The sequence below is a fragment of the Perissodus microlepis genome, chromosome 18 (assembly GCF_051167445.1).
Source record: "Perissodus microlepis isolate ML-2025 ecotype Zambia chromosome 18, ASM5116744v1, whole genome shotgun sequence".
NCBI lineage: Eukaryota > Metazoa > Chordata > Actinopteri > Cichliformes > Cichlidae > Perissodus > Perissodus microlepis.
In genome coordinates, this window is record NC_140478.1 from 21061737 (window position 1) to 21084209 (window position 22473).

The 22473-nt window shown below is 40.4% G+C and overlaps 2 protein-coding genes across 8 annotated transcripts in view; both read right to left on the minus strand.

The window, feature by feature from the left end:
- LOC146367792 (pituitary adenylate cyclase-activating polypeptide type I receptor-like) overlaps nt 1–19718 on the minus strand; it is a 34042-nt gene extending 14324 nt beyond the window's left edge. Inside the window, exons 1-7 of one of the 5 annotated variants that reach the window (XM_084913513.1) lie at nt 19389–19718; nt 16083–16252; nt 5947–6040; nt 2097–2207; nt 1901–2001; nt 1724–1821; nt 125–257 (exon numbers count right to left, since the gene is read on the minus strand). In XM_084913513.1, coding sequence (XP_084769639.1) covers nt 125–257; nt 1724–1821; nt 1901–2001; nt 2097–2207; nt 5947–6040; nt 16083–16127 — 582 coding nt within the window. In that variant the 5' untranslated portion in view covers nt 16128–16252; nt 19389–19718. Of the gene's footprint in view, nt 1–124; nt 258–1723; nt 1822–1900; nt 2002–2096; nt 2208–5946; nt 6041–16082; nt 16253–19203 lie in introns of all 5 variants that reach the window. The other 4 variants (XM_084913512.1, XM_084913514.1, XM_084913515.1 and 1 more) reach the window with 4 other exon arrangements.
- Nucleotides 9584–16076, minus strand: LOC146367793 (uncharacterized). Of its 3 annotated transcripts, XM_084913521.1 has the most exons (4): nt 12151–12248; nt 11137–11285; nt 10271–10435; nt 9584–10193 (listed from the first exon to the last, which is right to left on the minus strand). In XM_084913521.1, the coding sequence occupies exons 2-4, from the start codon at nt 11191–11193 to the stop codon at nt 10026–10028; spliced, it is 390 nt and encodes a 129-aa protein (XP_084769647.1). In that variant the 5' UTR covers nt 11194–11285; nt 12151–12248; the 3' UTR covers nt 9584–10025. The 3 variants fall into 3 exon arrangements, with proteins under 3 accessions (XP_084769647.1, XP_084769645.1, XP_084769646.1); XM_084913519.1 differs by lacking the exon at nt 11137–11285 and having other exon boundaries at nt 12151–16076; XM_084913520.1 differs by having other exon boundaries at nt 11137–12263.
- Nucleotides 19719–22473: the final 2755 nt, after the last annotated feature.

The following is a 22473-nucleotide window of genomic DNA, read 5'->3' on the forward strand; positions in this document are numbered from 1 at the left end:
GTCACAATTGCTTCCCCTGGAAGTGATTAACACCACCAGCAGCAGGTGAAGTTTGTATTATGATGCCCACATAGTATATACATATATATATATATATATATTATATATGGTTGTTGTTACTGACTGTGTCCACGAAGCAATGGTCGCTGTCTTCCTGAGCGTACAACACGCCGTCCTTGATGAAGACTGAGATGGCTCTCAAAATGAAGGACACAAACAGATTCATGTGAATAAAGTTCCTGGTGCAGTGGAGCTTCCTGGAGAGATGAGAAAGGACATATACACATCTTTATCTTGTCTTTACATCTGTGCTCTGTTTAACCCTTCCAGCTCCGCGATGATTTAGAAATTACCACATGAAACCTTGTGGAACTCAATCTGAAAGCCTGTTCTTGCAACTTTAACTAAAAATCCCTGAATGTGCCGTGTTTGCAAACTTAAAAATGCTGACGAGCTTTGCTCTAATAACAGATAAGGGCTGGTCCCTGAACAGGGACCTCTAAGATAGAAACATGTTAAAGCTGCAACTGGATATCTTTGAACCTTAAGATTTATGGTGGGGCGGCCTTAAAACAACCACTGCCACACCCATCTGGTGGTGCATTAGGGAGGTTTAGGTCTGACAGTTTCCCCACACACACACTGGCCATTTGTGTAGCAATAAGAAAGTAAAGAGAAGTTTGCATTTTCCTCTTAAGCTTAAGGTTTTACTTTATGAATAACTAAACACAATCCAATAAATGCCTTTCAGAATAAACTGTCTATAAAATGCGCATCATTACCCTTCCATGATTCCAAGCTTTTAGTCAGTGAGTAAAAACAGGGTGAATTTTAAAGACTCTGTCATTAAGCCCGTCATTGAAACTAAAGGTATAGAGCCAGAACCTAAAGAATCTAAAGATATTTATTTTCAATGAATATACATAAATATAATGATTTATATAATGATCAAAGCTTCTAGTAATAATTTATCAAAGTACAATATTCTTCTCTTGTTGGACTAATGATATAGATTTTTGCTTGAATGTTTGAAACAACAAACACACAAAAAAGCTACTTTTTAATAAACTTTGTCACAAACTCAAGTTTGTTATTTAAATGGTTAAAAAAATTGTGAACATATTTTTCCTATCAATGATTGATTTTCTAGTGTAGTCCAACCTTTACCTAAAGTCATGGGATCTGAGCAGTGACAGAAATAGTGAGGTCACAAATACAATGAAGTGAAATGAGGTTCCTCTGTAGGGTAGCTAGGCCTGAACCTGTCGCATACATGGACAGCTGTGGAGACATCATAGTGACATAATCAGCTCTGTTATACTTCTTTGAAGTCTGCTTGAAATTCACTGCCTAGGGTGCATAGTTGGTGCATTGTAATGTAAAGTCTCCACGGATGAGTCCTAAGAAACCTGGCAGAGACAAGAACATCTGCAATCATCTGCAACATCTGTCACCAGGACGCAAGTGGACCCCAAAATGCTTTTAGCAAAGTCTTAGAGATAAGTGAGGAGCTCAAACATCTGAAGGGAGCTCAGAGCAGAACTGCTGCTTTTCTGTGTTTGAAAGGAGCCAGCTGAAGCGGTCGGGGCATCTGGGTCCATATTGGACACCTTCCTTTGGAGATTTTCAGGGCATGCCAATCTGCTTGAAAGTGTTGCTGGGGTGAAGGACGTCTGGAGATGGATTAGAAATGGATGGATGGATGGATGCTCAGAAAGCTCACCTGAACCTGCAGAGAATAACCATGGCTGTAGTCAGAGACACAAGCGACGTGCTGTAGCCGACTGTGTAGAGGGCTTTGACTGATGCGTAGTATGGATCCTAATGGAGAAAGACAGAGAATGAGTCTGTGTACTTGATTTACATGCCATATGGAATAAAAAGATCCACAAAGCCTTACAAGTTTGGTAGTGTTGTCATAGAAGAAACAGACTTCCGCATAGTGAGGAAAAGGCTCTGACCATCCATAATCAGTACAGTTACGACTGACCTTCCCCATTTCTGCAAGTAAAAAAATATGCCTGAATAAAACTGCGCTGAATGAAAAGAAACTTGATCTTCAAATAAGACTATCCGAATATGGTGTTGCCACTCACCATCTTCAGGGACCGTGTAGTCATGAAGGAGCTCCGGACAGTTAACCTCCACAACCTCCCCAACATTGGCCGCTTGCCAGCAGGTAAGATTGTCCCACATCCAATCACATGCTGACAGGCAACAGAAAGGAAACAGAGCAACTAAAATAAAAAAAAACTAAGAATTCAGGAAAATTTAAATGGTGGTAAAACAGTTCAGTTTCAAAAGATATCTAGCATTTTCTTGGCAAAATGATAAGAACCAAGGAAGCAACTTTCAAATGTTATGACCTCTCTTAACCAATCTCAGATCATTTTATTACCGACCAGTGTTACTACTTGACTAAAACGAGGCATTACCCCTTTGAAGAGTTCTTTCTCCACATGCTCCAGACGGCTCTATTATAGTTTCTCAGACACACACATTTTAAAGGCAAACAAGCTAAAACAGTTTGTTTCTAGGCCCAGTCTAGGTGTGAATCATTTAAGAATAAAAATATGAGAAAAATATAAGAACTTGAAATGATTGCAATGGGTTCCCTGTAGTCTTTTAGCTCCATTTTTGGTCTCCTCCAACTCGTTTAGGAAAATTCATGTGGCTTTTTAGATGCTTAATGATCCACTGTGTTCACCAGCTGTTTTGTGTGTGTGCTGTTGGACTCAGATCATGTACGATGTCTTTCCAGAGCACTTTTACTGCCTGCTATGGCAGAAAAAGACCAGCTCTTTGAGCAGTGAGCGTTTGGAGGAACAGTGAATTTGTAAGATAAAAGTCAATAAAGCTCTGCTGCACATAACTTCACATTCACCTTTTATTATCAATGGATATATGTTTAAGTATATAAGCATTAATTATAGCTATTTTAACTATGTGTATTTCGCACTATTTGCCTTCTTTTATGCTCTAAATGTAGTCACTGGAAAGACCACTAAAGAGGATGTTGAGGAAGGAGGTAGGCACAAGTACCTGCATTTATTCACAAACATGCTCTGTCAGAGCAAAAATGACAGATTTTAGTTGGTCTAACATTTATCTGTGCACAGACACACCCTTGAGAGTATCAGCCCTTGCTGTCAAAAGAGCTGACAAACGATTCCTGTCTGACCAGCAGCAGAAAAAAGCCCATCATTTCACACAGTAGGGCTGATGCTGTTTTAACAGTTTGTATTCCTGTGGAACCAAAACACACACTCAGTGATCAGGAATAATGTCAAAAACACACAAAATCTGGAAACCGTCAGGAAACAGAACTATTCTATTGTTCTCCATTCTTGCCTGAAAGGATTTTTTCCTGGAAATCATTTCCATATGTTACCCTGAAAACTGTGAATAGAGCAATGGTAAAGAGTGACAGTGTGATGCCCTCCCTGGTTTGTTTGCCTGTTTCGCAACTATATTTTCCTTTTGCAGGAAAATGGTGAATGGTTAAGTATAAGTTTTTGCAAGCTGTACCTTATAAAGGAGCAACTCTTGAGGTTTTTGCAGGTTTAATGTGATACAGTTAATTCCCCTGGTGTCCCAGTTGAATCAAGCTGGAAGCAGACAATTTCTTAGCTCATTTCCATTTACCGGTTTCTGCTTTGTTTTGATCTTCTGCTATTCATCTGTCTCAATGCTTGACTGATGCTCAACATTTTTGTTTTTATTCTATGTGTTGGTTTCACAGTTTTAATTTCTGTCTGTCTTTCTCTCGGCTCCCATCTCTTCTCAATCCTTCCCCCTTTTTTCTAGTTTATGCTCGGGCGGTTTATAGTGCTGCAGAGGCAGGCAGAAGTCTGATTTGTGTGCACTTTGAGTGTCTTTGTGACTGGGGGTTATCTGTTCATGTGCATATGTGTGTTTGTGCATGTGTCCGGTGTGTTTGCAGTGCTTTCTCTACTCTCCTTGGCTCTCTAATCTGTTTTGGTTCTGTCTGGTGAGCCGGACACAAAGCCAATTACCTTTTAAAGGGCAAATCTGAGCCAAATGAGCTGCACTGAGCTACAGAGGTAACTGGCTTAATAAAGCTCCCTGTCCCTATCTCACGCAAAATCTCACAGTATGCTGAGTATTTGCCGGGCTTCAAAAATTCAGCATATGAAAATCACACGTCACACATTCTGTACTGTCCACGTAAGTATAAAATACATTTGTACAAAAACACATGGCTGGATTCATAAGACTGGTATAATTTCATTTTCTGAAGCAGATTCGATCAACTGGTTTGTCTTCCCAAAGGCCACGGCAGTATTGTCAAACATTTGCAGTGCAACATCCACAGATAATTAATTTGTAATGAAAGAAATGTCGGATTTCTGCAAACCAGGCAGTTTTATTACCTCACAAATGATTTGCTGTCAGCAGAAAACAGCAGGACGGCTTCTTTTACAGCGAGGGGAGGATCAGTTAAAGTGTCAAGGCTGGCTATTATGTGCTACTGCGGTCTAAAAACTGAAAGTTAAAAACAAAAATAAACAAACTGTTTGTGTTGCAGAGCAATGAGGGAATAAAATAATAACAGAATGCCCAATCCATACAATACAACAAATAAAAGTGTGATAAATTAAAGATGCCCAATTTGACCTCCTAAAGGTCATAGAAGTGTTATCAAAATCTGCACAGTCCAACATCCACAGATAACCTATTTGGAATCAACTGAAATCAGCAAATCATCTTAATTGAGAAACTGGAGACTGTTTTGGTTGATATCTGTTAATTTTTTATCAGTTTGTTTAGAAATCAATTTTTATCAATCAGAAAAACCCCCTCATCATAACAGCTTCCCTATGCTTTGTCTGACTTGTTGTTTCCTTGTTTTCATTTTTCTCTTCGCTTTTTCTCAAACCTCCATGTCGGATTTCTGCAAACCCGGCAGTTTTATTTCCTCACAAATGATTTGCTGTCAGCAGAAAGCAGCAGGACGGCTTCTTTTAAAGGCGTGGGAGGAGACAGGGATCGGTTAAAGGTTCAAGGCTGGCCAATATGTGCTACTGTTTGTGCTACAAAAAAATTGAAAGAAAAAATAAACAAACTGATAATCTTTAAGAGGACTGAAGGAATAAATAACACGATGCCTCATTTTAATCATTTAAGTGTGAGAAATTGTGCTCACATTTGCTTATAAATGACAGCTCTACTTTACCACCTCATACTGTGCAAAGATAAAACGACAACACTCAGATAAAAACAGACGAACCTAATGCAGTTTGCTGTGCAGCACACAGGGAGACTACAGGGCCGACCTTTAAAATCTACAGATGAAAAACGAGCTGACCTTACAGCTCCTCTCCTCCTTAAATTTGTTATCTTACACTCTAAATCTTTTACATTTTCTTTTGTGTTTATTTTTTTTTCATGGCTCTGTGAGTGTCACCAAAGCTGTAAGTCACAGTGCAGTCTGGGATTTGTAGTCTGCTGTGCAAATTTCAAGCAGCAGGAGACCTGTAGCAGTCGCTAATGAAAACCACAATCCATAGCCAAGAAAATAATTGTTTCCAGGGCCCACATAACAAGTTTCCTGTGTTTTTTTTCTGAAAAGTGACATGGATAAAATACAAAAGCAACTCAAGGAAAACATTTTTCTCTTTGCTCTATATGACTGGCCTTTTGAGGTAATGCATTTGCAATGTGAATCAGAAATACAGCTCCATTCATCTTTCATCCTTACATGTCCCTGTATGACCTTTTCAAACATGAAAAATGCCAGATCATTGAGTATAAAAACAAGCCTGTATTCCATTAATTCCCATTAAGCTATTCATGACTTTCATCCGCAGATCTGTGTTTTTGGAGCTGACCGAGGCGTAGACCATGTAATCACAGGAGCACAGAAATGAAAAGCAGCATATGAAAACGTTGCATACCCACACTTGGGGACGCATCCTCACTTACCATATTCTTCTCCATCTGATTTGTGCATTGCGATCCTCTCCATGCATTTATCATGTTCACGCTTTATTACGCAGTGCTCAGACTCGGAGGCCACCTAAAGAAAACACACAAGCGCACACACTGATGTGGGGTGACTCGGGAAATATAGTCCACATCAGATGCATTTGACTAGAAACACTCTTTTTGCTTGTTTGCTTTTGATGTGGGTGCTCTGCAGAAGACCATGTCGTCCACTTGCTCACTGTGAATTATCAGGATAATGACCTGTGCTATTCTCATATGGGTGCAATTGGGTTTCTGCTAGCGAGGTGGCAGGATAAAAAACATGTACTGGAAGTCTGTGCTGGACATTTGCATTCTCAAGCGCACCTCTAACCCGACCAAAGAGATGTTGCTTGACTGTTATAATAAGATCTATTGTAATAAAACATCCTCTTGTCTCTTATCCATTTTGAGTATCCATTGAGTTACTAACTAAATTTGGGAATAATCTTCTAACACAACCAGGGATTGGGACAGTGGTTCCAAAATTATGGTCCTTCAGACATCCTCTGCAAACCACTAAAACCAAAGCCCATTAAAAGGGCACACAAAAGACACCACAGTGGAGTAAACAAGATATCATCTTCCTCCATGATGCAGTGAGGAAAGCTATTTACTCTCAGGCAGTAGACTTACAGTATGTCTGTCATCTTCTCTGTTGATGTACCCCCGCACTCTCCCTTAAGGCCAATCTCTATTTTGCACCTTTAGCTTTCTTGCAACCCTTCCTTTGCTCTCATGGTGAAATGATAGGTGTAATATATCCCAGCCCTCTGAGCCATGGCTGACTCATCACTCTATCTCCCTCCTCTTCGATATGAATTCACTTCAGGCATCGGTATTGAGATAAGATGGGTCATCAGCTGACTGTAAAGATGTCCTAGGACTCACTTCCTTCCTTTATCTTTCAGCACAAGAGCAGAATTTTGAAACACTCCAGGAATAATGTGAAAAATTATTAGAGCTATCCATTCTCTGGCACATTACGATTTAAAGGGCAACAGTTGTTAAATGCAAATAATTTTGCCACTTCTCTGTGATGGCAAAAAATAAGCAAGCAAACCCCCCCCCCCCACTTCTTCATGTTGTAATAACCGTTTGGTATTCTTCAATAAAACTAGTGGAGTGTTTTAAAGGAAGACCTCTCTGTACCCATCGCAAGCATCCATGTTGCTAAGCAGCAGGTTACCAGCCAGGAGTCAGCACACAGTGTAGGCAAAGATTCAGAAATGAGAAATAATTGGATGCAGATGACTAATATCTGTTTGGCTTGAATGCAGACAGGCCTGTAAGATGACAGTATGAAATGTGCTGTTCATTCCATTTCAAGTTACTCACCTGTTTTGTGCATGTGTGCATGTGTGTATATGAACCGTTTCCTGTTCCCAAATAAGCTTTAAAATTGTATTTCTGCATGAAATAATCCAAAGATGTAGCTATGACTGTAGTAAACATAATGTTTGCAGGCAGTGATGATTACTCAGAATGATGTTTACTGATTCTATCTGCAGAGTAACTTCAGTAAGGCTAATACTTTATGAAAGCATTGCAAGTTCATGCTACAGGAGTTTATTTTGTTATCATTCATGCTTGAGGACATTTTTATGTGAGTGCATGATACCAGAAATAATTTTTACATTTGGTGTCTAGTGCTGTGTGCTGTTGATGTCAGTAACTTTCAGCTGCAATTGACAGCAAGCTAACTTAAGTGCCTGAAAATGTTAGCTTGCTAAGCTTTGACATAGTCTTATACATCTAGTAAAAGAGATCATATGAAATACGGTCAACATATGTGACCTGATGTTTAATCAAAATGCTTTTAAGCTCATTATAAAGCAGTGCCTACACTGTAACAAACAAACAAACAAAATTCAGTATAATGTGCTTTTTTAAAATGAAAATGTTTTCCATATTATTTTTTTTTACACATTTACCGATTACTATTTACAGAAACTTTTGTTAAAAAATGGAAATAACAATGTGAAATGTAAAACTTAGCTCGGAGATAGTGTACTGGCAAAAAAATGTACATTTTGGAGACTGTTTGCTTTCAAAGTAAAAGTTGTTCCATATGTAAGTTACTGAGTATTTGTAGAGAAACATGAAAAAGAAATGACAGTCAACTGTGGCATTTTTTTGAGCGGCACATTTTTAACCTCTGATTGTACCCAGTAAGAGTCAACAACCTCCAGGAACCAGTGCTAACCAGCCGGGGAAAACACATTTTTCCCTAGCAACCAGTGGCTCCATCACGTCCAGACTGGCAGACAACTCTTAAGTTATGTCTGCAAAATACAGTATATAATGACCAATGTTGGGTAATTAATTACTTCTTCAAAAAAGTAACTGAGTTTTGCAAAAAACAAGGTTTTTTTGCAGCTGTTTACCTAAAAATGCAGCCAATGCGTTTTTTTAAATAAACATTTCAAACTGTTTACAGAACAATCAGGTGTTCTGCATCAAATTTGATGCCACCCAAATTATTTGTGCTGCTCCAAAAAATAATTTCTGTCCACTATGAGATAAAGGAGAACAACAGCCTGATACCTGCAGGCCTGACAACAGGAGATGTATCACTCCTGTAACACCTGTAACATTCAGTAGTCGCCTCATTGTTCTGACACACACAACAACTATTGACTACACTACACACTAACTACACAAGATTTGCGCTGAACGTCGCAAATCTCTCACATCTTAAAACACTGCCGTCACTGCTAAAACTTCCCCCTTCCTAAACAACTAAATGTCATGTTGCCATATCATTTTTTGATTGGTCGACATGGTACATTTTTCCACCAGTAGGAAAGGCTGGGAGGGGTGGGGGGTGTTTTTGCTCACAGGCGGAGAGTGCTTTCTAGTGTTTTCCTTATAAAACGCAGTTTTTACCGTTTCTTCCTGCAGTAAATATAAACAACGATAGTATTCAGGAAAAAAACAAACACTGCATATATTTTTATCATAACTCTGGTTTTAGGTGGCCTATCAACACAATTTAAAAACTGGTATAAAGTCCACACTTTTCCCGTCAATTGTTCCGTCTGTCCTGCTCACATCTCCAATGGTAACGTGGCTTCACTCCACATCAGCCACGCCGCTTTGCTAGCTAAAACACCTGTGTCGGCACATAAGGACGCTGTCATAGCCTGTCAACGACGTTGATTAGGTGCGCATATATGAATTATTGGCTGGACTATGCACTCAGAAAAATAAAGGTGCCAACTGGAACCAAAAGTGGTTCTTTAGACTGATGCCATAGAAGAACCTTTTTTGGTGCCACAAAGAACCTTTCAAACAATGGTTCTTTGAAGAACCATTTCTTTCAGTGGTTCATTGAAGAACCTTTAAAGGTGCCCCAAAGAACCATCAAGAAATGGTTCTTTGGGGCACCTTTAATGGTTTTTCAAAGAACCTTTTTAAAAATGGTTCTTTAAAGAACCATTTTTAAAAAGATCCTTCAAATGGTTCTTTAAAAAAAAACATTTTAAAGAACCTTTTTTGAGTGGTTCTTTAAAAAACCATTTTAAATCTTTCAAAATAAAATGTATCATAAATTGAAATTGAGTAGGGTAAAATAAATACGAGCACAGCATAGACATATATTAATGGTTTATTGTCATTTTGTAGTTACCAAAAGACAAAAAGGCATTTTAACCCTCAGCACAACATCACTACTAATACATGTCACATATTAGTGTTTTAAACAGTAATAATTAAATATATTTGCTATACTATAAATATATATAAATACTATATCTACAGATAACACAACAATTAATACATGTATTGTTTAATTAATAAAACATCAGAAAGTGATAAAACACATTAGAAATAGCAATAGCTTCATAACAGACCAATAAATCAACACATTTTCATCAGCAGATGTTTGCATGTTCAGTAAAAACATTTCAACAACAAGTTTATGATTAAAATGATCAATGAACTTCAGCCTTACGCTATGTAATGTACGTTTCATGTTGTACTCATGGTCCTTTGTTAGTCCAGTTTAGGATAATGTCTCTGACGTATGTATCATATCAAATATATTTCATATCAAAACAAGCCCACACCTGCAGTTGTTTCAGTTTTTCACTGGTGTTTCCTGTTAGGTGGTCAACCTCACTCAGGTGGACATCCATATCAGCCAACCAAACGACAAGTTCCTCCCTTTGTTCTTCCAATCCCTCCCACTCTGAGACAAGGAGCTGAAAGAGAGAGAAAAGAGTCAATTATAAAGAAGAGAGAAAAGTGAAACCCTCCTCAGAAGGTCTGACTCGCATACCTGCAGTTGACCTGTGATGGACTCCAGTTTGGCGTTCACGTCATCCCTCGCCGATGCCAGCAGCCGAGTCTGCAGGGTGCCTTGGAAGAGCTGAGTTAATGTTCGACTCCTCCTGGTCAGGCTCTCCAGCTGGATGATCCGAGGTCTCCCCTCTCGCCGCTGCCTCTGAACACAGAAACACAAATTGCATCTCAAGCAGGAGGTGCAGATTTTTTTTGCTATTCTTTTCTAAATCCAGGCTAGATCACGTGGAGGTATTTGGAAAACTTTTTTGGCCAGCGGACGACTGTTGTCTTGCAGAAAGTAAAATCAATCAAACATATGCGATACACAATCAATTCACAAGAACACATTATAAAAAATAAGTCCAGTTCTTGCCTGATTTCAAATGAATTCTGCATCAAAACAGGGTAAAACGAGTGTTTGCAGCAAATGTGAGCACAAAGCCTCACTTTGTACAAGCCTGCTATTAAAGTTCTCCTCTATGCAGATGACTTTCCTGTTTTCAAGGCACAACTTGGATCTGCTGTACGAATCTTATGGATACACACTAAACGAAACAATAGTGTGCATGACTCCAGATTCTGATCCCTCATCCTAATATGGTCCCAACATAGCAACAGCAATAAAGCAAATGTTGAGGCTTCAAAATACAAAGTCCATAAACCAATGGCTGACATGGGTTTCATCATAAGGGTGATAAATATACAGATTTCAGTCTGTCTTAGAGATTTGATGTTCATTTACCTGCAGATGCACTATACGTGCCTGCTCTGTGGTTTTCCACATCACTATTTAATACAGGAAGTAAGTGAACTAAAACAAGTCATCTTTCTTTGTGAGAGGACCATATTAATGAAACAAACCTCAATGACATCATAGGGATCCCTAAATATGCTCCTGCTGCTTCTCTTCCTCCTCATCCTAAGCTTCCTTCTCCTTGTCCTCGCCTTCCATCCAATTGTAATTCAACCTAATTGTGTTTCTCCCCCTCCTCTTCCTCATTTTGTTGGAGCTGTGAACACAATTAATGTGAATCTGGATTAATTTGTGCAAACAAGAAAAATCTACAGCTTTTTGGTCAGAGGTGCTCTTGTGATTTAAGCCGGGTAGAGTAGATTTATGTGTTGATGCTACCTGCTTCAGCTCTGGCTGCTGAGTGATATTTACACCCTGGCTGGATTACAAACTTTAACCATGTGCTGAACTTTAGCCCAGCGTTGATACCTCTTGTTAGTATAACGACCTCTTCTTAGCTTGTATGTATGATGGTGGATAAATGAAATATACAAAGAAAAGACCGGAGCATAACTTGTCAACTAGTCCGAAAATAAGTTATACAGGAACAGTCAAAGACACACCTTCTCATGTCACATTTCTATTCATTTCTATATAATTAGAGTTAGAGTTATCTAATCTAATTATTCATTCAAAACACTTATGCATAGCTGTATTTTATACAGCTCATACAGAATTCAAAGTACAGGTTCATGTGAGTATTTAATGTACGGCTCAGATCTACAGAGTTTCTAGAGCAGACACAGAGCTCACGTCACAACAGGCTTCAGGCGCCATTTAGTGACTTTAACAATATATTAAATTTTAATATCGGTCTAGCTGACATTAGGTTATGTACGCAGCTCGCAATTGAACCACATATTTTAGAAGCCAAAGGTTCAAAATAGCTGGGAGCAGCTTCACTTAATTATAACAGTGGTTTTGTTAGGAAAACAGTTTCTGTATACCGGATACTAAATTGCGCTGACGTCAACGGCTAACGTATCTAGCTAATCGCTACTGTTAGCACAACATTAACAGCAAGCTACAATGACGAGTAACAAAAACAAAACAGTAATAAGGTTTTAATGAAAATGTTTTACCTTTTCCAACAGTCCCAGAATCCAGAGCTTCAAAGTCCAGCAGGTACTGAAGACTGTTATCCGTTTCGCTGTCACCGTCCGTGAGAAAGAGTTTTTTTCCCCCGAAAGGTCAAGGCCCGCCGCTCGCGCACTCTGTCTGCGCATGCGCATCCCAACGACTGACCCCCTCCGTCCGCTCCCGGGAGGTTATAGTATGACGTGTTCTGACGTCACTCTCTCTCTCCCTGTATTTATTTGGCTCGAAACACATATTAACAAATTGCTCAGTGATGAACAACTACTCAGATCATTTACCTAAGCAGTGCGCTTTGTCAAAACAAAGTGTGTGTTCATTACACTGACATTCTGTTCTGCAATTGTTATTTACTTGTATTTTATAATTTGACTTACATACTGCTGGGTGGTTTGTAAAGTTTACAATAACTAGTATTATCATTATGCTATATTTTCAAAAAATATATAATAATCTCAAAAGTAATGCCTTGGAGTAGAAAATAGTAATGCTTTATTAACATTTAAAACTAAAGTACAGTATTTGAATGTGTGTATTGTGTCTACTGTTTGTTAACTCACCATATTCATAATGGGTTTGCAGGGTTAGGGGTGTGTGTGTGTGTGTGTGGGGGGGGGGGGTTAGGGTCTTTAGGCTTTCCCCCCCCACCCCTGCCACCAGTATATTTTTAAGCAAATATTTCTAACTTTTATTTGAATATTCAGTTTCCTACCATCTTCTCTTAAAGGGTAATTGCCAGGTAACCCGCCCTCCCCCTTCGCACACACATGCACACAAAGAAAACACACAGTATAATTCACAGCCTCGTTATAGTGAATAAATATTTATGCCATTTACACCATCAAACTTAGATTGCTAAGGATGAAGAACCTTTTGTTCTTTAAAGAACCATTTGTAATAGCTGAAGAACCATTCACAAAATAAAAAGGTTCTTTGACGTATGATGGTTCTTTAAAGAACCATGAAGACATCTGAAGAACCATTTAAGAACCATAATTTTTCTGAGTGTGGGATAAGGTGGCATCGTTCTAATCCCATACGGGAGCAGCCAGCCACTCACTGACTAACACTGCAAAACAGAATTGTTAAAGTATTAATTTTAATTTCAATTCAGGTTAGATTTTTTTTCTGTGCCCAATCATGCCAGCAGTGCGCCATTGCGCATGCGCGCAGCTTAGAGGGAACATTGATGAGGACCTCAACAACTACTTTTTCCCCACTGCTATCAGTCTCTTGAACAGCTGACCTATTTTAACAGTAATAATAACTTTTGGGGCAGCACGGTGGCACGGTGGTTAGCACTGTTGCCGCACAGCAAGAAGGTCCTGAGTTCAATTCCACCATCAGGCCGGGGTCTTTCTGTGTGGAGTTTGCATGTTCTCCCCGTGTCTGCGTGGGTTCCCTCCGGGTACTCCGGCTTCCTCCCACCGTCCAAAGACATGCAGTTTGTGGGGATAGGTTAATTGGATAATCCAAATTGCCACTAGGTGTGAATGTGCGAGTGAATGTGAGTGTGAATGGTTGTCTGTCCTTGTGTGTTAGCCCTGCGACAGACTGGTGACCTGTCCAGGGTGTACCCCGCCTCTCGCCCTATGACAGCTGGGATTGGCTCCAGCACCCCCCGCGACCCTGAAAAGGATAAGCGGTAGCGAATGGATGGATAATAATTTTTGCACATATGCAGGTCATCTTGCATATTAAGCTCATAGCTTAATATCTATTTCACACTTACATTTTGTCTTTATTTATTTATTTATACTTTTGTATTTTATCTGTTCTATTTCAATTTGCATATATTAACCGGGAATCTGCCTGTGGACAGCAAAGAAAGAATTTCATTGCACAGACAAATGCTTTTCTTTATACATATGACAATAAACACTTTGAATCTTGAATCTTTGAATCTTGGATCTTAGTTAACTGTTTAATTTATAGCTTGACCAATATTTACAATTATGATTTAAAATGAGAGATTGCTAAGAAAAAGGCAAAACCTACAAATATACATAATATCCATGGAAACATACATAAATACAGTATCATAGTTGTTTAGAATTGAAGAATTAAAATGACTGTAACGTTGTTTATGCAGTTTTGTGCGAGAGAAAATAAATGTACATGGGAAATGAAATATTCAGAGATGTGTTTTTATCCTACAGCTTTAGCAGTATCTTTCTGTGTTACAAAACTGAATAGAAGTAAAACTTTTTGGTTTACTCTGCTACTTGGTATCGGTACTTCTTTAATTAGAGCTTCCAAAGGTACTGTACTATAGGTCTGCCATTTACATCAGTTTGAATTGTCTACAACCCTGCAGTGTGGCAAAACAAAACAAGCCTGCATGTGGTATTTGGACTAAACATGGGACAGACAGCATTGTGAGTTTTCCTTTTAGCTCTGTTTTGGAGTCTTAAAGCTTCTGGGGACAGTAATGCTGTTACCTGCTAAATGCTTTAATTTGACTTCCCTTGCTAGTTGCTAACTTTAGCACAGCCTACACTGGATTTTCAGAGCCTTTTTTATACAATACTGTTGCTTGCTGTGATCTAAACCCACAATATTAGCAAGAATTTCTACCCACTTTAATACATTGTAGCTCTAATATACAAAAGAACGTGCTTTAAGCAGTTATTGAGTCAATGGTTCTTAATGATAATCTTCATGCTAACATTAGCTTCAGATATTGTTAAACCTTGGTACCTTAAAGACTTTTGTGATGGGTCTTGAGGCCACAATAAGACAGGTAATATTGTGATTAGCACCTTTTTCAAGTTCTTTTTTTAAATGCGGAAATATCAGTATATAATGTGAAATCAGTATTTTTTAAACTTGATGGCAGAACTATGAGCATCAAAATTTTTGTATTTGATTTTAAAAGACACATAAAACAGGCCCCATGACTAAGCTGCGTAAAAGTACAGGGCTCATCAGTATATTTCTAAGCGTGCTTTTTAATCTCTGCTCCCTGTAACTCTTCTTCTCTCAAACAGATGTCTATCCAGATATGGCCTCCATTCTGAGGCTGCAGAATTCAGTTTCCCCCCTCGAGGCTATTTTTACAAGAGCCAGATAACTCAGTAGCACCCACAGAACCACACAACACAGATAATGACTCTCATATGACGTCGCAGACCACTGGCCCACTGTACAGACCCATCGGACACATAATAAGTACATCACCACAGACATATCTGCCACAACAGTCGCTAAAGGTCAGCCTTAGATGGGCACTGTTCAAAGATGTCAGCTGAAGAAGCACTTCACATATGTCAGGGGGCGGTGACTTCAAGGTTGGACACAATGTTTCTGGCTGCCAGGTCACTTTATGAATTCATTTGAGTCACCATCATCAGCTGGCACTGCTGCGAAATTTTTACTAGCAGCTACAAAGGCAAAAAGAAACCATCATCACGAAAAGGACGATATTAACTATATTAAAGCAATTTCTACATCTGTGTGGTTTGGCCAAGGAAAGAGCTGCTGTGCTGCATCAGTTCTCTGAATATAATTCCTCCCACACACCTTGCACAACTCTTCCATTCTGCTTTTCATTTCAATGAGACCACAGAAAAGTGAGTCACGGCAGATGGATGGGTAGTTCTCTGGTCAGTCAGGCCATCTGTTTTTGTGCTTGCCTTAATGATGAGCTGATCCTGAATCTGTAACGTATGCTGATGTGCTGTGCATGGGGGTGATTTCCATCCTTCTACTGCTTGTCACAAACACATCAGAAAAAGTGTGGATATAAAAATAAACCAGGCTCAAGCTGAGGAACAGGAGGGTAATAACAGAGACCTAAAAATACCCGTATGGATGGATATATGCATTCCAATGCTCCTGAACACCTGCACAAACAAATGCACAAACAAACACACACAAATCTGGACAACATACAGATAAATGCCCAGAAGCTACTCACCAAGGGCAACAGAAAGATTGCAGTCAGCAGGAAGCCTCTCATCATCCCCTGGGAAGTGTTTGCATCCAAAAGGCTCCTCGCTATCTTCGTGTGTGTGTGTGTGCCTGTGTGTTTTCAAAGGGATGCACTAAAAATGCTCCCCACAGCGTCACCGTGCTTCATCAAGGGCTCTGAAACACAGCACACAGAGAAAAAACACTAGAAGAAGAAACAACAACCATCACTCAACAACATCATTAAGTTTTTCTGAGTCATAACAAGAATCGCAATTTGCAGATACACATGTGTAAACTAATAATGTTACTGCTGCTTACTGTGGCAACTAAAATGGTTCATTCTTAAGAGTTTCTGCTTTATTTCAAGTGCTGACGTCACTGCTCATGTCAGATGAAGTGAATGAATCTGTGTAAACGAGACGCAAAGCCAGAATGACCTGTAACGTCATCTTTTTTTTTTTTTAAAAATTATTTCTAATTTTTTCAAGACTTTATTCAACAGACTTTAAATCACAGTGCACTTCTAAAGACTGAAAGAACTGTGTACTATAAATATAATTAGTGGTTAATTTAATGCTAAAGTCTAAGCCAAATTACACTGAAATGCTTTCTGATGCCTTTATTCATACTGAGTTGATTTTATAAGAGTTACACAAAAGTTTTTGGACACTGTGGCATCTTTCACTTTAACCTTTATTCAAGGCAATCTTTGGATGTTTTATGGAGCAACTCTGAAATAATTTGGATGTTTCCTACCCTTCTGCTTATAAAGTATGTGTTTTATTGTTCCTCTCATCGTTTCTTTCATCTTTTGATACCTTCTGACACACTTACACTGGCCTCACACAGTCCTACTTAACAATGTGCATGTGTGACACAATGAGAATCAATTCTGTCATCAGTTATTGTTTCAGGTAATTAGTAACCCTGAAGAAAAAAGATAATGTCACTTAAAAATAGAAAAAGAACAATTAGATGTGTTTTTTTCTTTGTGTGTGTATCAAAACAATGAATTTAAGTAGTTAATTAACCAGCAGGTTATTTTAGATCAGTTGTCAACTCATATCAAATAATAACAGGTGCAGCCCTTCAGTGCATTTCTGTACATTTCCATCAAATGTTGGATTTTGTTGTTTGCCTAAGCTGTGTAACATGAATATAAACAAGCAAAAACACCCTTATTTATACTGCAGAGCACAACTTAACTCTCATACTAGGACACATCAAACATATAAACAAACACAGGCCTTCAGTGGGTGTGCATCATTTGATATTTTGTCCCTAAAGCACCCCACACTTTGATTAAATCACATAGGCAACATTTTACTGAGTAAATAAACAACAGAAAAAGAGATGTCATCATCTATTCACTAAATGAAAACATGAACATGGGTTTGTGGAAGACAAATTGATTTCCAAAAGGCAAGAAATTTGGAAGATTCCTCTAAATTTCCTTTAAGATAATAAAATTCATGTGCCTCGGGTCAGAATTTAAAACATCCCCCTCCCGAACCTCCCTGACTTCATGTCTTACTCATCCGCTCAGCTTCCTGAAAACACAATGATTCACTGCTAACACAAAACACAGCAACACCAGAAACACATAACAAGCACACAACCAGTGAACCAGCAGACATGCACACCTTCTCCTAAAGATAATTCATGCACACATAGAAACAAATTCCACTCTGCATCCCCTCCTTCTTGTACCGAATCCAATTACCTCTAAAGCATCTCTCGGATGCTTTATCAAGTAACAGGACAGAGTGTGCTCAGAGGAAAAATCCAGAGATACAGAGGAGGAAGACATATGTCCAACAGGGCTGAAAGCAAACTTTCAGGGTGAGCAATCAAACCGAAATGCACAAATAAAACAGAGAGGGGCAGATAGGTACGGGAACTGGCATGATTGGTCCGCTTTTTTCCCCCACACTCCATCTATTTAACCCAAAAGCAGTCACGCTGCTCTGGGCTTCAAATGAAGTTAAAAACGGCCTTATGTAGAGCAAATCAATGTCTCTGGTCCTGAGAAAGCTCTGGTGCAGAAAACAACAGACGGGCAGAACTACCCTGAGGGCGAGAAAGCCAAGAGAGTCTGCTTCGCTCAGTACTGAGTCACCAGGAAATATTGGAAGGTTTGCAGCCATGGGACTATTCAGGTTTATTCACTGCATGAAGCAGAAGACGAAGCTATAACAGTTTTTACTCACATCTGTTTGGCACAGATGTCAACAAAAGCTGAAAAGAAAACACTGGGAAACACATCCACTCACCAAGATGCCAATCAACCAAAAGACTCTCTCTGTGTGTGTTTGTGTCTATAAGCAGATGCATGACAAAAACAAGAGAGAAAATCTGAGACCCAGCGCAGATTCCTTAAAGATTTATATTCACTGCGCAGGGAATTTTACAGAACAGTTCCCTCTTCCCGTGTATGTGCGTTGAATTCCCCAGAACATTGTGTTGCATCAATAAATCATTTCCAATTCAAAGCGATCCCGGCAGGACCGAGAAAACCACGTCCAATCAACCCACTTCCAATGCCGTGAACGTGTACCGCAATTCAAAACCTCCACATACATTCAATGAATGTTCCTTTGCTGAAGCACAGAGGTCACATGGCCCACATACCGCGGATCGCAAAACGTCAGTTGATTTCTATCATATCACAGGGAGAAGAAATCAGTCTACACAAGACACAGTAAGTGACAGTTGCTTTCTCCTTCGCTAAAACCGCACAGAAGGGGCGATTTTTTTGCCCCGTCTTTTTCCTTTATTCCCACATTCGCACATCTTTAACACATCAGGCATGTGTGTGACCTTCGCTTGCACATGTAGCAGGAAAAAAACCGTCAGCCTTCCCCTTTTCACGGCACATTCACTCGAAACGAATTCACTGCTTCCCATTTTTCAATAACACACACACACACACACGCACGCACGCACACACACACACACACACACACACACACACACACACACACACACACACACACACACACAGCATTTTAAAGACCTGCAGGCTTCAGCTGAATGCCTCCTTAATTCACCAGTCACATCGAAAGCCACAGATGTGAGTGAGAGCGCGCTGCGTTCGCCCCGGAAAACAAGTCAAAGCAACTTACCGATGCCTAATTTTCACCGGCGCAAATGTCTGCACATGGAGCCATCGGCATTTACGGTTCTGCGGCGGTGTTTCTACCTCGTTTTCACTCCTAAGACAGTTAAAAAAAAAGCCCGTCCTGGGAAAAAATAGACAGGTGCCGTTACTGCTGCTGTTGTTGCTGCTGCTGCTGCAGGACGCACTCACCGCTTTGGCTGCTGCGGCACCACGACGAGGTGGAAGAGGAGGAGGAGGATGATGATGATGAAGGTGTCAGTACCTTCGGGGTTCTCGCCTCGTCAGACACGCAGAAAGCCAAGTGAGACAGCTGTTTAGTCTACAAGTGCATCGACGCAGCGCGGGGAGGAGACAGATTTTCAAAGTCTGGGATGTGGTGGAAGAAAAAACATCCTCCTCACGTCTTTGCGTCGCGTGCGTGCGGGGGACTTTGTTTCCAAAAAGAAACTACTCATAAAACTCTGACATTTGCGCCTGCGCCTTTCAGACGCTCCAGAAGGTACAAGGTCCGGTCCCCTGCTGTGCGCAATTTGTGAGGCACTGAGTGGGCAGCGTGATGTGCGTGACTCACATTTAGTCAGAACTTTAACATCTGAATTCCTGCATGTGCTACTTACAAAGCCCAAATTGCATGCTGGTCGAGTTAAGACTGTCAATTGGACTCCAAAAGGCGTGGCCCGCAGAGGCCACTGTGGCCCGCTGGCGATGCTGTTTACTTTCAGGACCACGGACAGCACACACAAGAAATCGCCGCAGGGAACCAATGAACTGAAAGCAACGCCTCCAGTCAACCACGCGACCTTTTACCAGCAGCTAAACAAAGCTTAGGTATCAATATTAAGCTGCTTTAATTAAATCTCCAGTTGAGTTTCTTTGTTGGTATCCACACAGGAGAGAGAAGCCAGACAAATGAATTACTCAAAAGGCCAAGAAGAAGCATTTGGGATCTGATTTGGGAAACACGTCAAAAGGCCACAAAGACATGCAACAAGCAAGATGACCAATACTTTAACCCCCCGCAAAAAATTACATTCGAATCGTGCAAAGTGTCAGTCTATTGTGGTTACACGATCATGAAATAAAAAGAGTAGAAGGAAGTGCAAAAGTACAATTGAGACAAAACTACAGAATGAAAAACAACCACAAACCTGTACCAACAACGGCAAAGAGAAATAAAACCTGCAGATGCAAAACAAGTGAAACTGGATACAAAGCAACATCATAAAACATCAATATTGAAAAGCAAAGTGAACAGATAAAAAGATACAGAATGAGCAAAACCAGACACTCAGCAATAAAGACAAAAAAAAGACATAATCAAGAATTACTAAGAGACAAAAAGGATACACAATCATATTACATAAGTGTGACAGGAATAAGGACCCACGCACACTGCGTTGCACGCTGATGGTGTTTTATTTGCAGTGTATCCCACAATATATTTATCACTGCGCAGCTTTCCAGCTGTGTCCCTCCGCTCTGCACACTCAAAAGGGAAACCATTATTAGACGATGGTTGGCAGCATTTCTGGTTATCCTCTGCTAACACCACAACCGGAACCCACTGCTCCACCCCTCCCCTACACCCCGCCACATACCTCCATCACCCTACTTAGGCCATGGAGCTGTCCCTCCTAGTCTAACCACTGCAGCAGTGGGTAGATCTGGGACACCTTTTTGGGTGACATCAGTCAAGAGGCTAGTCAGTTATGCAAAGCCGGGAACGAACTGACGGTAGTAACTGGCCAGCCTCAAGAACCGCCTCACCTCTTTTTTGGTTTTGGGACATGGGCAGGATGCAATGGTTGCAGTTTTATCCATCTGTGGACACACCTGCCCACCTACCAAGTGGTACCTCAGATACTGTACCTTCATCCGCACATTTCTTTGGTTTGGCCGTGGGCCACGCGTACCTCAGGGACTCCAGGACTGCGACCACCTGCTGCACCAAACAAGCGGAATGGACGTGTGACAAATTGCTACAAACCATACGGAGAGGAGAAGGCCCTCTGCTAGTAGCCATTGGTTAAATCCAGTGTTGTGAAAAAGTAAGCCGTGCCTAACCAGTCCAGGAGCTCGTTGACCTAGGGTATGGTGTAGGGATCAAACTGTGACACTTCATTCACCATGCGATAGTCAACACAGAACTATATAGACCAATCTTTCTTCACCACAAGAACTATGGGGCTACACCAAGCACTGTGTGACTCGTCTATTACTGCCAGCTTTAGCATTGCAGCCAATTCCCTCTGAACAATTTGTCTCTTATGTTCACGTAACTTGTAGGGCTGTGAACACACTGGCATGCCAGGGCATGTATCGAAATGGTGCTCAATGAGACCGGTGTGGCCAGGTAGGGAGGCGAACACATCTGTAAAATGCTGTTGCAATGCAGCAACGTCTGCTCCTGTGTGAGATGGTCATCACAATGGAGAGAGGGGGAATAGTGGAATTTGGCACCTCTGGCTCCAACTCTTCTCTCCTTCACCTGGATCACCAGAGACACAATTCCAGCCTCTCTCCATGCTTTTAGGAGGTTGAATGTGATATATCTGTGTGGGTCATCCCCTATCCAACCATACCACCTCATAGTCTAGGTCCCCACTAGTCGTGTGACCACAAAGGATCCTTGTCAATTGGTGAGTAACTTTGAGCTAGAAGATGGGAGTACTACAAGCACAATACGTTTTTCACTCAGCACACCACACACAGCCATCCCATCAGGTCCCGGCATCATACTCAAATAGGACAGACATGATTAGACGATGGTTGTTAGCTGTTCTGGTCAGCCTGCCCTGACACCACACCCTGAACCCAGTGTTTTGACAACTTTGGGATGCTGTGCAGAAGAAAAATGTGTCACCTGTGTGAGGTATTTGGAGTCACATACAGCAGCTATTTATGCATATTATTTATGCATATTGTTCATACATGAATTAATTCTGCATTGATTCATTGAAACAAACAAAGAAGCTTATTTTTATGCTCAGTTTATACCTTTTTTTTTTTTTAAAGCTGTTTCTTTAACCTGCCCCAGAATCCAAGGATATAGGCAGTTTCCAGTGTTTTGAGTGCGGCTCGACTCAGACGTGAATGATCACCCAGCATGAGGCTTTTGATGGGTTGGCTATAAATCAATGAAGCATAAAAAGTATTAAATCCAGAGAACCAAACAGGAAATTGAAAAGGCCACATTAACTGCCTTGAAGACACTCGGCTCTATCAAAATGTATGAAATAGGGGTGGGGGTGGGGCCCATGAAGAGCAATGATGC